This window comes from Balaenoptera musculus, chromosome 3, assembly GCF_009873245.2.
Source record: "Balaenoptera musculus isolate JJ_BM4_2016_0621 chromosome 3, mBalMus1.pri.v3, whole genome shotgun sequence".
In the NCBI taxonomy this organism is placed as follows: domain Eukaryota; kingdom Metazoa; phylum Chordata; class Mammalia; order Artiodactyla; family Balaenopteridae; genus Balaenoptera; species Balaenoptera musculus.
The window spans coordinates 58348513-58365124 of NC_045787.1; the positions used below are offsets into that span (position 1 = coordinate 58348513).

The following is a 16612-nucleotide window of genomic DNA, read 5'->3' on the forward strand; positions in this document are numbered from 1 at the left end:
CATATTTTTTATCTTGGCCACTCTCGCTTAGCACAGTATCTGACATATACATAGGTGCTTAATAATTGTTGAATAAACAAGTGACTGATTTATAAGGATGTGTGACTAAATGTTTTCATCTAGTATATCATCAGTGTTTCTCATCCTCCTTTTTGTGATTTGTTTATATGGACCTTTATCTGTTGTCAGTATTCGCAGATATTTGTATAAGCCAGACACAGTAATTTTGGCTCTGTCATTTCCCAAGAGCTGTTCATGGCTCAAGACTAGATCTTGATCTTCAATTAGGGGTCTAATCTCACAAGCAGCAAATGGAGGCCCCCAGCAGTTTCTGTCTCTTCCCTTTGCCCTTCCTTAGTGATGCGATGAGAACCATCGATGATGAGTCAGGATTTCAAACTCTGAAGGGCTGGGGATGTAGGTCTAATTGACAACATATCTGTCTCAAGAATATAAATGAGGTGAATTTTTGGTGCCAATTTGTTTCTCCGGCCTCCCTACGTGCATGAGTGCAGAGCCCCGGAGGGCTGATCTATACACACTTTTTTTTTGGCCATTTATTATTTTAGCACTTTTCCTTCCTTTCTCTTTAAGTTGTCGGAGAATCATGAGCCGCTATCTCAAGTTAACAGTGACCATTATCTTTTTATTATCTTGCATTAGCAGGAGATCAGATAACAAATCTAGATTCAGGAACCTTCTTATAAAGAGTCTTGTATCTTGCTTTTCACATTTCAAACATCTTGCTAAGCTTTTAGTTAATAACATATCAAGCCAATCTGTGAATGTTTTCTTTAGTCGAAGAGAATACTTCTGCTGCTATTTTGCCACCCCAACTTCTTTTCCTGCTTTTAAATATCTCAGGTTAGAAAATTGAGGTTTTTATGGGTCTTTCATTGTTCTTGATGACATTTTGCCTGTTGAAAATGCAGTCTCCCTTTGCAATGTAAAAAGTTGGAGAAATTGCCATAATCAGAAGATTCTGCACTTGAACTTTCCTCCCCGACAAATCACACCTAAACATCCCTCTTAAGCTATATTCTCTGGATAATTCCTAATTTCTCCATCCCATTTCATATAGACCTATTCTCAAGAGTTTTCCCATTGATTCTTGGTGAACGTTAGAGGTAAATATATGAGCAAGCAAGGAGGGCCTAAAGAGAAGCAGTTGATACATGTCATGTCTGAATGAGTCACGTAAATATTAAACCCTGGACAATTTCTGCTTCAGACATTTTTATCAGTAAGGCAAGGCTTACTGAGCGATATGCAGGTGACTCAGATGGGGTCTGGCACAAAATCAGCTTCTCAATAAATAGTCGAGTGAAAGAACTATTCAATAAATGCAAAAAGTTGGTAAAATTGTTATATTTGAAAGGGAATCTCATTGGCTGTGAGGTGGCATCTCCCCAGGTGCTTGGGAAGACCGTTTCCAAACAGTACTTCTCTACCCCCATAAAAATGATTCTGTGCTGATGCGGAGTTCCCACAGTTCGGGGCAACAACTCAGAAATGGGTCTGGTTTGAAGTGAGAGAGATTGTTATCACCCTTCCCTAGGAAGGGCCCAGAATGCTATGACCAGAATCACCACCTTGGCCTCCTCGCCATCCCCTCCGCTCAAACTGCTGCCCACTTTGTCGGTTGTCTTGCCTGCTCAGTAAGTGTATAATGAACACTGGAGTTTGTGATTGATTTTCAGAAAGGAAGAAAACCATTTCTTTTGGCGGCAGAGCGGGGCCACATTGAAATGATAGAAAAACTTATCTTCCTTAATCTGCATACTTCAGAAAAGGACAAGGTGAAATGGACTTTTATTTCCTTGCTGAGTACCAGAGAAAGGGGAGTGACACTTGAGGTGTAGATTTGGTGATGGCATTTTGGTGAGCAGTAGACTTGTTCCGTTGTTACTACAGTCAGAGGGAATCATCGAATATCCAGGTGAAATTAACCCACTTTTTCAGTGGATCGTCCAGATTGCCGATTTTGCTCCATAAACGTCTGTGAAATCAATGGACTACATGGAATTTTCTACTGTCAACTCCAGTTGCTCTTTTCTTCCACTGAGGTCTGTGGGAGACTCAGCCCCACCTGACCAGGGAGGGAAACATGTCTATGTGCATATCTTTGATACTTTCCTTAGGAGAAATTCCTAGATGTGGAATTGTGGGTCAAAGAGTTCTGCACATTTTAAAATCTTTTGGTATATATTGCTAAAACCACCTGCCAGAAATCTTTCACCAGTTTGCCTTCTCAAGGTTATATAGAATTACTTTTATTGTCCCGCTTTTGCTAGCAAATTAGCAGCAAAGGTAGAACAAGGAACATGGATGGATTTTTCCCTTCTCTTTCAAACAGCTATTTATTTTCATTTAACACTTTGAAAGTATGAATTTCACTTAAAGCTGTGGAAAACATGGCCACTACTCTATCCACAGCTTTAACCAATATGAGCCCCACCCCAGAAGCCCCACTACAGTCCTGACAGTGGGGGGAACGTGTTCCTTGGTGCAGGATGCTCTGCTGTGGTGTGTCTCTGTTGCAGGAGGGGAAGACTGCCCTGCACCCGCAGCAAAGCATGGTCACAGCCCTGCGGTCCAGGTGCTGCTCACCCAGTGGCAAGAAATAAATGAGACCAATGAGGTATGTGGAGGTGCTCATTACAGGTGGGCATGGGGCTCAAAAGTGCAAGGAATGGCTTTCAAGAAAGGAATGGGAGCCCAACAAAGATATTAATTAATGCCATAGGACATAAAATGTGATGCAAAAAGATTCCTACTTTTTTCTCTAAAGTAACTCATGGCGGTTCATTTGTTAAACCATTCACTTATTCACCAAAAAAAAAATTTAGTATGTGCTCTATGCTAGGTAGAGTATGTTTTCTTATTCTAGAAGCCTACAGGGCAAGAAGAGCATACAAAATATAATATGTCAGGCTAAATGCGGTAATAGATGTATATACAGTGTGCTGTGGGAACACAAAGGAAAATCTGTTTCAGAAATATCACAGGCTTCACAGAGGAGGTGGTATGTTATGTGGGTCTGAGCATTTGAATGGACAGTGGTACGAGGAGATTGGAGGAGGGCACAAGGGTAGAGTATTTCAGACAGAGGGAAGAGCCCGCCTGTAAAGGAACCAAGGCATGAAAGAGCATGGTGTGTCCTGGGAATGACAAGTTCACGGTGGCAGAAATTGAGGATGGGTGGGCTGGGAAAGGTGGATGCCAAGTGGGCCAAGGCAGAGAGACCATGAAAGGCTGTGCTCACCAGGAGGAGGGGTAATTCTGACCTATTGGCAGCAGAGACCTTGGAGGGTTTTAAGCAGCAAACAGGGATGGGATCCATCCTGGGTGTAGGCGGGTGACTGTCACCGTGGTTTGAAGGGGGCATTGGTGCCTGGAGAGGCAGGAGGTGGAGAGTCCCAGTCAGGTGACTGCAGAAGTGCTAAAGCAAGAGCTACAGAAAGCCTCTCACCGAGGCTCTCACTGGCAGCAAGCAGGACGAGGTGGTAGGAGGAGACAGAGGCCACAGGATTTGTGACCAGGGGATACGGAGAGGGCAGACTTTCTGGCCCCTAGCTCTCTGGCTTGGTCTCCCAGGAGGGTGGGGTGCCCATCCCTGAGCTGTGGGGTACAGGGGAGGAGGGGGTGATGCATGGTGAGTAGTAAGGGTTTGGGAGGGTTCAGTCTGAGGCACCGGAGTGGGGAGTGGGTGTATTCAGGTGGAGGGCAACAGGGAGTTAGAAACCGGGCCTGGGGTTCTTGTAAACCCCTTGTGAGTCATCTACTCTGGGTGGTCACTTTTTAACCGCTGGCTCAATGCCTTTGAGGCTGGCTGTTTGGAGACCCATGTGAGTGGAGTCCTCTTGGACTTCATAGTTTAATATTCTGACGAATTCTAACTTGGCACCTCTCCTGAGAGCTGCTTTAAGAAGTAATATAATCATTTACTTTAAGACACCATTGATTGTAAGGCACATCATTATTTCATGTAACACTAAGAAGAAATAATGCTGCCAGTTAAACTGTGACACAAAAAACTCTCTTGTCATTTAGAATATTTTATATTATTGAGTTTTTAGACTTTTATCTTAGATTTTTTTAATCATACACATACAAAGGACCACATAAGCAAGGGAGCTTGGTTAAGTATTCCTATACTTCACACATTGAGTTGAATTCTTCTAAATCACTTTCTCACTCAGAGTCTTGATGTCCTTGCTTTTCCAGACTAAATATTGTCTTTTGTGCCTTCAGAGATGCTTGTGATACAGTGTTCCTTCAAAAGGTGCCCTGCTACAGATTCTGAGATTTTCTTCTAAGCCACTGACACCCATTCTGATTTAATGCAAATCACAAGCCATGACAGCGATATCATGTCTGCTGCCCGGTTGACTGACATTGTGAGGTGCATCCTGATCTCAGGTATGTTAACATGAGAAACAGGATGTGACTTATAGAGTTGGTGGCGTATGGTCATAAAAATAGCAACTGTGGGCAACAAAATGCAAACTGAAGGCTGTGAAAGTGGACATGTGTGATGCCTGGGAAAAGTCAGTATTCCCGGGCTTCCCTGGTGGTGCAGTGGTTGAGAGTCCGCCTGCCAATGCAGGGGACACGGGTTCGAGCCCTGGTCTGGGAAGATCCCACATGCCGCGGAGAAACTGGGCCCGTGAGCCACAACTACTGAGCCTGCGCGTCTGAAGCCTGTGCTCCGCAACAAGAGAGGCCGCGGTAGTGAGAGGCCCGCACACTGCAATGAAGAGTGGCCCCCGCTTGCCACAACTAGAGAAAGCCCTCGCACAGAAACGAAGACCCAACACAGCCAAAAATAAAAATAAAATAAAAAAAAAAAAGTCAGTATTCCCCTTGGACCAGAGAAGCATAATCAGCCTGGTCACATGCATCCCTGGACTGGGGTTAAACGCAGGGCTCTGACTGCCTGGGTCTGATCCTGGCTCCATCACCCCAGCTAGATGATTTTGGGCAGGTTACTTGGCCCCTCTCAGCCTTAGCTTCCTCATCTATCAAATAGCCTCATAAGGCCTTAGTGAGGTTTCAAATGAAAGGCTGTGTCACACACTTAGTTCAGGGAATGGTGCCTGGCACACGGTGAGTGTGCAACAAGTGGTATCCGGTGTCATCACCGGTGTTATCTGGGCGCAGTAAGTGGGATCTTGGTTATCATCGGTATCAGTGGTACATATTGTTATTATCCTCCTTTTTCTCTCTTCCAGTTCCTAGGAGAATGTAAGCCAGGCTTTCAGCTGAGGATCATGGACAAAAGTAGAGCCTTGATTTGTTTATTTTTATGTGTGTGACCATCTGACGTAGTGATGAGCAGGTTGAACTGGTTTAACTTAAAGATCCTAGGAATTTGGTCTTCTTGAACAAGAGTTACGAATGTGAGAAACTCAAATAGAACATGATTCACCTAGGATAAATCTTAGCCATGATTGGCCTTCACAGATCAATATAGAGATCCAGTCCTATAGTCATAGGATTTAATTTAAAGTCTTAGTTGTGCTTGCCCTGTTTTGCTTTAATACTTTACCACTGGAATGTGTGCACTTGGATTTCATCTACCTTTTAGCTATATTCGTGTTGGGGCACATTGAGGAAAAGTCATAAAGTTCAACAAACTGTAATTGTAGATTGTGATAGGTTTTATTTGCACAAAGTAAAGTATCTAGTGATATTAGCCTTTTGGATGAAGCCCGTAATGTACATACAGTCTTGGGCTGCCTCTGTTTCCTGACGTAGGTTGTTGCCTGACCAGTTGGAGTGACTCATGGGACTAGGCTCTAGAGCAGTGGTCTCCAAACATTCTGGGTAGCAAACTCATACCAGTAAAGCAAGTTTGAGCATGCACCTAATCACAGGTACATTTATAATTAAATTAATATATTATAAAACATATGCCAGAAATATAAATTTTAAAGATTGAGATAAAAATAAACATAAATAGCAATTTTTCATATTTTTCTCTACACTGAAAGGATTATCTTGTAAATATCTGATGTATTTTCCTTCCAGTTTTCTTTGTGTTCCTATGCATGTATATTTTTAGTGCCTGCCCAAAATTCATTTAACTGTTCTTTAGCTCCTGGACATTTAGGTTTTGTTCAGTTTTTCTTTACAATTAAAGTAATGCTGTCATGAACCTCTTTGTATACAAACTTTAGTCTGTATTCCTCATTATTTCCTTTGGATATATTCTTAGAGGTAGGATAGCTGGGTCAAAGATATAAATGCTTATTAGGCTCTTGATATGTTAAAGACATGAATTCTTTCCTTCACAATTTTTGCAAATATTTTTCCACTGGGGTTTGCCTTTTGGCATCTCTTTTCCTGGAAAAGGAGAAGGCAGATTATGAAAAGAAATTCCTCTCTAACAGATGGCTGTCCCAGGCTCTCAGGGGAAGCTGCTGGGATACAGTTTTTCCATCTCGGTGGGATAGGAACATTGGTTCCATGCTCTTTTGTCCCTGTTAACATGATTGTTTGTACCTAATTAGCTACAAGTAAAATTGTCTGAACTTATCCTAGCTGTTAGGCAGAATACTGTCCAAGGTGGAGAATGGTTAGGACATGGGGAAGGAATTCTGCATTTCTTCCCAATATTTTTAGGAAAGAGTCTGCATGAGGAGGGGGAAATATCCAAGTAGCTATTGTGTGAGACCAGTTCCTTCTTTTCTATGTTGTGGCCTAAACTAAACTCACTTTGTCCTACTAGTGTTTATCATAATGAGTTTCAGGAACCTTAATTACTAAGGTAGGGTATTACATTCTTTTAAATGACATGCAATATTTTAAATCAGTTTTAAAGGTTAAAACTGTACTTGGTACAAATGTGCTTCTACTTTTGTATTTCATACCGCATTTTAGTTCCTCATTTCCATGATTATCTTTCTTAACAAGCTGTTGCCTTCTTGTAGACAGGGTCTGGATTCTAGTTGTCTTCCCAATCCCAATGCCTACTACTGTCTGACAAACAGCAGGTGTCTAATAACTGTTTGTTAGATTAATAAAGATTGAGAGTATGAATGATGGAGGGAAGGTGAGAAAGGAGGCAGCATAACAGAGTAGTTAAGAATGCAGGCTTTGGAGCCAAAGAGCTAGACTTGCATCCTAGCTTTGCCACTTTTCAACTGAGGCTTAGATTCCTTATGTGTAAAGTGGGGATAATAACCCTGACCTCAGGAGTCGTTGTGCAGTTAAACTGCACCAAAGCATATAGTCTTGGCAGTATAAGTTGGCACATAGATGCTCAATAAATGCTATCTATTAAGAGTAATGCACAAGAGATAGAGAAAGCATGCTGTTTCTCAAGTAATCTCATTCCATGCCAAGGGGCAATTAATTTTAACTTTTTTTCCTTTTGTTAGAATGGCGAAACACCATTCTTCTTAGCTGTTGAAAGAGGTCATGAAGAATGCAGCAAAGTGCTACTGGCAGCAGGAAGTGATATCAACATTCCAAATAAAGTATGTGCTCCATGTCTATTTACTCACACAGGGAGGGGGACTCAGAATGTTCTTTGGGTAATCTGGTCCTGCACTGACCCATTCACTGGGCTTTTGTAGAATTAATACAGTTGTCCCTCGTATCCGCGGGGGACTGGTTCTAAGACCTGCCTAGGGGTACCAAAACCTATGGATGCTCCAATTCCTTATGTAAAATGGTATAATACAGTCCTTATCCGTGGTTATCCATCCAACTGTGGGGGGCAGGGGGATTTGGAGGGCCGATTGTATTAATAATTTGCTTACTTTGGGGTAAGAATTAATGACTTACCTTTGACATTCCCCTATTAACGTTTCCTCGAAAACAATACCATTCTTCCTATTTATTTGGGGAATAATTTATTTGGAGAATAATTGAAAATAGGGCAAAAGTAGCAGATAGTTGTTGCTTCTCAAACAGACACTTTTATTCTACTTTGTTTTCTTCCTAGAAACAAGTAGTACCTGGCTTATACACAGTAGATGCTGAAAAAGAAAATTGTGTAAAAAGCCAAGAGGTCATTCTAGAGCCTGAAGAAGACAGGATGATGCCTTCTTCTAAATACAAAATACTTTGGTTCTGAGATCCTTTGACACTGATCTTCATTTGTTTTTAAAATTTTTTAATTTTTAATTTTTTTTTGGCCGCACTGAGCAGCTTGTGGGATCTTAGCTCCCTGACCAGGGATGGAACCGAGGCCCATGGCAGTGAAATCACCGAGTCCTAACCACTGGACTGCCAGGGAAGTCCCTCACTGTATAAAACTATATATACATAGACAAGATTGCAAGAGAGTGGAATATGTAGGGTGAGGTGATTCTCACTGACGTTGCAAGGTTTTTAATGCAATAAATGAGCCCAAAGTTAAGAATTCACGGGACCCAGGAAACATTCAGAACATGGAGAGCAGTGCTGTTTTTCTGTCATGCCCAGGTGCCCCTCTGCCCCCGGACTGCAGCCTCCCTGGAAAGGCCTCCCTTATTAGCAAGATCCTCCTGGGATCACTCTTTTGGCTCACCCAGTTGCTCTGTGCCTCCCTCCCTTCTGTACTTAATTATTTGGCCCTCTGAAGGTTTTGCTTTGTAATGGCTTTCACATGCTCGCATTCTCCCCACCCTGCCAGGACTGTAGGCTCCACGTTGTCCATATCCTTATGGCCTTGGCCTCATCCAGACAGCCTGGAAATTGTCCTAAGTCAATTTTACATCTTTTACATTATCTTGGGTTTTCCCCGGAGTTCATTAGCACACTTCCTGGATCAAGAGCCTCAGCCCCTGCTGCTGTCCACACCTGTCTCCGCCCAATCCAGTAAAGGCCCCGGGGGAAACAAGCAGCAGGAAGCAGGAAGCCAGAAGCAAGGATACACACCAGGGTTGTGTGAGACTCATTTTGCTTTCACATCTGTGGGTGATTACTGTGTTTGATCTTGGAAATGCTTCACCCGCTGACATTAGTTAGTCTTGTTCTCCAGGAGCTTGCTTTGCACCCACCCAGCTAAGGGGAGGGGGTAAAGGTCGAGTCATTTCTGAGGAGGTTAGTGGGGAGAGATTGTGGCTTTAGCTGCCTATGGAGACCGCCTCCATTTGGGCTGGGTGGAGAGGCTGCCTATCTACCCTGGGTCCAGTGAAGACTTTCTGTAGACCCTAAGAATTCCATATTTCTGGAGGCCCTATCCTCACATCTTATCAAATAACTTTAAATGCCCCCGCATTCCACATTAAATACCTCTTTTCTTTTGCTGTAAATTATTTTTTAAAGGCTTTTTTATTTGTGCATTTACAATCATTTGGATACGATAAACTACCTTAATTTATGATTGACTCTGATTTCTTAGAACTCTGTGCAGACCTGAGAATTTGAGGGAGGTGAAAAAATTTAACCTACAAATTGTTTACAGTGTAATGAATACTTTATGAAGATTACATTTAGCAGTCAACGAAGTATGAACATGTCGATTAAATATTCACTTCAGTTTTGTGCTTTTCTTTTGGTATCTTGGAACCAACTTTTTTTTTTTTTTTAAAAAGAATGGCATGACTTTTTTAAAAAAATTATTTTATTTTATTTATTTATTTTTGGCCGCGTTGGGTCTTCGTTGCTGCGCGCGGGCTTTCTCTAGTTGCCGCTAGCCGGGGCTGCTCTTCGTTGTGGTGCGCGGGCTTCTCATTGCGGTGGCTTCTCTTGTTGCGGAGCACGGGCTCTAGGCGCGTGGGCTTCAGTAGTTGTGGTGCACGGGCTCAGTAGTTGTGGCTCACGGGCTCTGGAGCACAGCAGGCTCAGTAGTAGTGGCGTACGGGCTTAGTTGCTCCCTGGTATGTGGGATCTTCCCAGGCCGGGGCTCGAACCCGTGTCCCCTGCATTGGCAGGTGGATTCTTACCCACTGCGCCAGCAGGGAAGCCCAACCTTTTTTTTTAAGATTTCAAATATTTCTTAAGCTCTTAAAAAGTCTGTAGGCCCTACACACTGTGCCTGTTGTGCCTCATGGATGAAATGCCACAGATTCCTACAGCTCTTCCCACTATAAGGTTCCTGGCTTTGGGCTCTTCACAAGCCTGTTTCTGTGTCAGATCTTTCCATTAGGGGGACACTTCCTACCATTCTGATCTCAGTCTAGACGTCACCCTATCCAAGAAGCTTTTCTTGATCACTCACTGGAAAGTAACCATCCAGTCATGCTATTTTACTTCTCATTGTAGCATTCTCATTGTCACTAGCTGATGTTATTTTTCTAATAATGTCTAGAATCTAATAAATGGGTTCTAAATCTACTGATCTACCGATCTACCAATCAACTGATTGTCCACCCCTACTGAATGTAACGTCAGAGATCTTGTCGGTTTAGTCATAGCCCCCGCGGTCTAACATGGGGGCTGACACGTAATAAGTGCTCAATAATTTTTTGTGGAGTGAATAAGATGATACTTGTGATTCTTGTACACATTTACTAGCTCATTTATTTTCCAAATGTTGCTTTGGTTTGAGAGAAAGAGGTAGGATGGTGTGGTAGGCAGAATAACGGCCCCCAAAGATGTCCACATCATGACCCTTGGAACCTGTGAGTATGTGAGGTTACATGACAAAGGGGAATTAAGGTTGCTTTGCAGATGGAATTAAGGTTGCTCATCATCTGACCTTACAATGAGGTTATCCAGGTGAGCCTAATGTAATCACCAGGGTCCTTTAAAAAGGAAGGAGGAGGCCGGCAGGGAGGTCAGAGGGATGCAACGTGAGAGGGACTCAGCACGCCACTGCTGACTTTGAAGGTGGAGGAAGGGGACTGCAAGCCAGGGAATGTGGGTGGTTTCTACAAACTGAAAAAGGTAAACAAATGGATTCTCCTGAAAGCCTCCAGAAAGGCCTTTATTTTCACCCAGTGAGACTCATTTCAGACTTCCGACCTCCAGAGCTGTAAGATAATACATATGTATTGTTTAAGGCACTAAGTTTGTGGTAATTTGTTATTAGCAGCAATAGAAAACTAATAATATAGGTGGTTATGTCATTTTTACAGAGGAAGACATAGAGGCCCATCCTTGAGAGGCCATTTATGCAAGGTCATATAGGCATTTAGTGTGGTGTTGGTCAGAGTGTGTATCATTCCTGTGAGTATTTATACCACTTATCTATTACTTCATAACAAACCAACCCAAAGCACAGTGGCTTAGAACAATGCACTGTTATCTTTCCTGGCTCTGAGGGTTGACTGAGCTCAGCTGGGAGATTCTTACATTGGGTCGGGTATGTGGTTGCAGTCAGTTTTGGCCAGGACTTCAGTCGTTTGCAGACTTACCTGAGGTGGATGTCCACAGTGGCTCACTCACATGCCTGGCAATTGAAGTCGGCTATCAGCTGGGGCTCTTGACAAGAGCACCAACGTGTGGCGTCTGCATTGCCTTCTCATAGCATGGCAGCTGGCTTCCATGATGTAGGGAGCAGAAGCTGCCAGGCCAGTTACGGGTCACACCTGGAACTAGCACACTGTCACTTCTGCCATATTCTATTGGCCAAAGCAGTGACGGGGTCTACCCAGATTCAAGGGGGTGAAGAAATAAACCCCACTTCTTGGTGGGGAGTGGCAGGGTCACATTGCAGAAGAGCACATTGGATGGGACATACTTATGCAGCCATTTTAGGAAAACATACTAACCCACAGCCTCCTTATTCTGAGGACCTGAAAATACTTTGCAGCAATCCTGCAATTACAGGACACCCCCTCCCTGGGATACCAAAATCTGAGGATGCTCAAGTTCTTTAAATAAAATGCATAGTATTGGCATGTAAGCTATGCACAGCCTCCCATGTACTTTATTTAAAAAAATTTTTTACTTATTATTTTTGGCTTCGTTGCTGGGCACGGGCTATCTCTAGTTGCGGCGAGCGGGGGCTACTCTTTGTTGTGGTGCGCAGGCTTCTCATTGCGGTGGCTTCTCTTGTTGCAGAGCATGGGCTCTAGGTATGCGGGCTTCAGTAGTTGTGGCTCACGGGCTCAGTAGTTGTGACTTGCAGGCTCTAGAGCTCAGGCTCAGTATTTGTGGCGCACGGGCTTAGTTGCTCCGTGGCATGTGGGATCTTCCCGGACCAGGGCTCGAACCCATGTGCCCTGCACTGGCAGGCGGATTCTTAACCACTGCGCTACCAGGGAAGTCCCCTCCCATGTACTTTACATATCTCTAGGTTACTTATAATACCTAATACAATGTAAATTCTATGTAAATAATTGTAAATAGAATGTAAATGTTATGTAAATAGTTGCCAGCACATGAACGAATTCAAGTTTTGCTTTTTGGAACTTTCTGGAATGTTTTTTTTTTGAAATTTTTTTAAAAAATAAATTTATTTATTTATTTATTTTTGACTGCATTGGGTCTTCCTTGCTGCGCGCGGGCTTTCTCTAGTTGCGGTGAACGGGGGCTACTCTTCATTGCGGTGTGCGGGCTTCTCATTGTGGTGGCTTCTCTTGTGGAACACGGGCTCTAGGCGCGTGGGCTTCCGTAGTTGTGGCACACGGGCTCAGTAGTTGTGGCGCATGGGCTTAGTTGGTCCGCGGCATGTGGGATCTTCCCGGACCAGGGCTCGAACCCGTGTCCCCTGCATTGGCAGGCAGATTCTTAACCACTGCGCCACCAGGGAAGTCCTTTTTGAATATTTTTGATGCATGGTTGGTTGAATTTGCAGATGCAGAACCCGTGAATTTGGGGGACCAACTGTAATCAGTAACTATTCACTGGCCTTGTCTTATTGCAAGGCCTTTTGGAGGAGGGCAGGATAATCAAGAGCAGGCCCTGACCTAAGTAGTTTGCCCTCTAGCCTGGGCACTAAGTGAAGGAGAGATGCTAAAGAAGTTGAGTGAAAGGGCTGTGGGGGAACCTGCACATAGGCAGCAATCATGCTGAGTTCTGAGGTGGTACCTGCAAAGGGGAGAGTTGCTAGTAAGTGGTCAGGGCGGGAGAGGGTGTATGCACTTCTGGGGCCAATACCAAGTTCAGCTCTTTTGGCTCAAGGAGGGGGTTTGCAGGGTGTGTAGAGCAAAGGCTTGGCCCTAGTCCACTTCATACTTCCTGGAGAAGGGAAGCGGTTTTAGCTCATATTTGCCTGAGGCATGTGTTGTCTAGGACTCTGTCTCTTTTAAATGGGAGATACCTAGAAGCAACCAAAAGCCCCCCCAGCCCCAAATGATCAGAAACACGTTGAATTTTCTTTTTTAACTAGTCATACTATTTTATTGTATTAATTGATTACCATGGAATGAACACCAGAAAGCATGCTAGATTCTAATGGGAATCCCTCCTTGCCTTCTCTCTCCACCTGTCTCCTGCAGCTCAATATCAGTGCTTTGCAGATAGCAACCCGGAACGGCCGCACATCCCTTGTCAGCTTTCTTCTCAGTGAGAACGTTGATCTGCACCAGAAGGTGGAAGTGAGTCTATTATGATAACATGGGCTTTGATCCCAGCTCTGTGAGGCTGGCAGTGCTGGGAGATGCTCCTTGCAGATGCATGGAGGGCTGGAGGGGGAGACAAGTGATCACAAAGGAGGAATTCTTCCTGGGAGGGCCGACTGACCTCTTTTGGAGACCGAGTCTTAATCTTAAGAAATACAATCCAAGGGATGAATTTTAGAAAGTCATTGAAGTTCCTGAACAAAATGAAATCTTTGTGTTTTAAATATTTACATTTGCTTCAGTTAAATTTTCTCATGTATCTAGAGATGCCAGTCTTGTATTAAATTTATCAGTCTGGGACAATGATGAAACTGCTGTTAATAGGAAGGAGAATGATTATTTTTCCCCCTTCACTGACCAATCTTCTTTTTCTTTTGAAAGTCAGTCATTTGTATTGATTTAGGTTTTCTGAAGTTCGAATTGGCTTTGGTAGAATTAACAAAGGCCCTCTGTGCTGGAATTAGATGGGGAAACATTCCCCTATTTTTCACTCTACTTTCATTTCTCCTGTGAGAATATTCTTTTCTCTGATATTGCTTAGCCATTACTATTTATTGTATTAACTGGAGAGGAGGGATGTCATTTAACCCATGACTGGTAGTTTCTGGAGAATGGCATTAGGGGAATTGGTTCTGACCTTGCCTGGTCCATCCAAGGATGCTTCCTGTTTCTCAGGAGGAATTGGGCCCCAGCAAGGCCAATGGTCCCGGCAGGAAGGGCACTGTTTACGTCCCTGGGACGAGGGATAGGTTCTCTTTTTTCATCCTTAGCGCCTCTAGAGAGAAGGTCCTCCCTGAGCAGAAGAGGTCTGCACAGAAAGCTTTCCCCTCCTGCTGCCCCTCTGCCCCATCTGTCTCCCACTTCCCTTGCTCACCCTTGGACAGTCTGACATACGCAGACATAACATTCCACCTGCCCCTGCTTTCCTTCTCCTCTGTGTGCTGGTGAATCCCTTGCTAACTCACTACATCTCTCTTCCATCCGTCTACCCCTGTTTCCTGGGAAGGAGCCTGGTGTGATGTTGGAGTCAGGAAGATCTGGGTTCAAATCCTGTCTCTGCTCCTTCCTAGCTCCGATGCCTCGTGGAAGTGATTTCACCTCTGTGCCTCGTATATAAAGTGGGGAAGAGAAGCCCTAACTGCTAGGGTGGTTGTGAATGAAAAGCTGTCAGCCCGGTGTTTCAAACAGAGTATAGACTGTAGGGGGAGTGAGTGAGTAGTAGGCACCATTAGGAGAATGTGCTGTATGTGCATAAATGATGCTGATTAATATCATCTACTCCGCTTGAGCAACACTGCACGCCGTCCTCGCCACCCGCCTGGAAGCATCTGTGTTCCCTCTTCCCACGCGTTTTGCCTCTCAGCTCAACTACTGTTGTCCACACAGTCTCACTGCATCGTCTGCCCCTGCTCTCTCACACCTGTACCCCTGCCCCTCTCCTCCCCACTAAATGCCCCTCACCTCGCTCTCTCGCACCTTACCTGTGTTCTCCTCGCCTTTTTTCCTCCTTGCATCTGCCTTTTCTACCCCCGGAGATGTGTTTTCTCTCGAGCCTCCTGGGCCAGTGGCAGCTGGGTGGGAGCAAAGACAGCAGGAGCTTGTGTGTGTGACTGTGGAGGTGGGCACTGAGCCTGGCAGGGCTGGTAAGAAGCCCGTGGTAGAGGTGGCTGAGCGCCTGGCTGGAAGACAGGCGGTTTAGCCACAAAGGAGGAGGAAAGGGGAGCGGGCTGCAAGGGCCCGGTGAATACGCGACGGCTGGACTCTGCATCGGTGGGAGGGCTGAGCACGGACGGTGCCCCTGGGTGAGTGGGGCATTAGTCCCACAACGTGCTCTAGGGAGGAAGAGCCCAAGATCAGAGCAACTCAGGAAAGGCTGAAGGTGAATGCTATTCCTTCCTTGTGGCTATTCCCACTGCACTTTAGCTCTTTGAAGCCTCCGGCAAGTCCTGCAGTTAAGCTATTTAATATTTTCTTAGCCTTCATATTTGAGCTCAAATGTCAATTCTTCAGGAAAGCCTTTTCTGACTTCCAGAAAGTTTGGCCCTTGGCCCACACCCACATGTGCTCTCTCACCACTGTGCACTTTTCCTTCAAGGCACTTATCACAATTTGTAACTGTACATTTATTTTGTGACTTAAAAAAAAAATCAATATGTGCTTTCCCTACTAGATGAAAGATTCCTGAGGATAGGCCATGTTCACCACTGAACCCCTAACATCCTGAAAAGAGCCTGGCCCATAATAGGTGCTCAGTGTCAAGTTCTAGAATGAATGAAGTGGGAAAGTGGGTTGCTGGTGAGCAGGATTTCTGTACAGCCTTGGCATGGAAGTGATTGCTGAAGACTTACTAAGGGCCTGCAACCACGTTGGGCAGTACCAGTATTCAGGAGATTATCAGGAAATGTCTGATGAAATGAGTCGCTTTTTGATCTCATTGATGAAGCCAGAATCTTTTGAATTTGAAATGTCATTTCTTTCTGCAGCCTAAGGAGTCCCCTCTTCATTTAGCTGTTATCAATAACCATATCACAGTGGTAAACAGCTTATTAAGTGCACAGCATGATATTGACATCTTAAATCAGGTAAGCCAAGCAAATCAGAACCTAGAGAGTCTATTTTCTTGTTTCAACTCAGTATGTGTTTAGAGGTAGTTTTGATCAAGTTCAAGGTGCTCTAAAGATTCCTGGGAAGAATATGCACATTCATTTTTTTATCCTTTTTCTTCTGTAAACCCCACTCCCACTTGCACACACATATTTTGTCTTTTTCAAACGCACAACTGGGATTCAGCCAGTGCGTTATTAAACTGTTCACATTTAACAGGCCCAGTACTTCTGATAGATAAACAGTAGCCCAGAGGTAAATTGCCGGAGGCTATTTAAATCAAAAGCTACTCCCCCAGTGTGAAATGTTGTAATTGGCAGGGAGCCCTTCTCCACAAGAAAGAAAGCTTTGTTTCTATATTATAGACAGTAAATGTATCTTCTTTTGCCCAAAGGCAAAAGAGACCTCCTGGAATTTTTTAAAAAATCACCATGAATTCAGACCACTGGAGCAGAATCAAATGCCGCATAAAAGGCATCCATCACTGGCAGGAAATGGAAATGCTGAGGTAGAAGAATTAAAAGGATGTGGGTGGGTGCTGTCTGAGCCAGGGCCTGCTCTGG

The 16612-nt window shown here is 44.2% G+C and overlaps 1 protein-coding gene across 1 annotated transcript in view; it reads left to right on the plus strand.

Moving 5' to 3' along the window:
* ANKDD1B (ankyrin repeat and death domain containing 1B) overlaps positions 1 to 16612 on the plus strand; it is a 55652-nt gene that overhangs the window by 24856 nt on the left and 14184 nt on the right. The window contains 5 exon segments of the mRNA XM_036847269.1: positions 1701 to 1799; positions 2544 to 2562; positions 2565 to 2641; positions 13323 to 13421; positions 15929 to 16027. Of these exon segments, the coding sequence (XP_036703164.1) occupies positions 1701 to 1799; positions 2544 to 2562; positions 2565 to 2641; positions 13323 to 13421; positions 15929 to 16027 (393 nt within the window).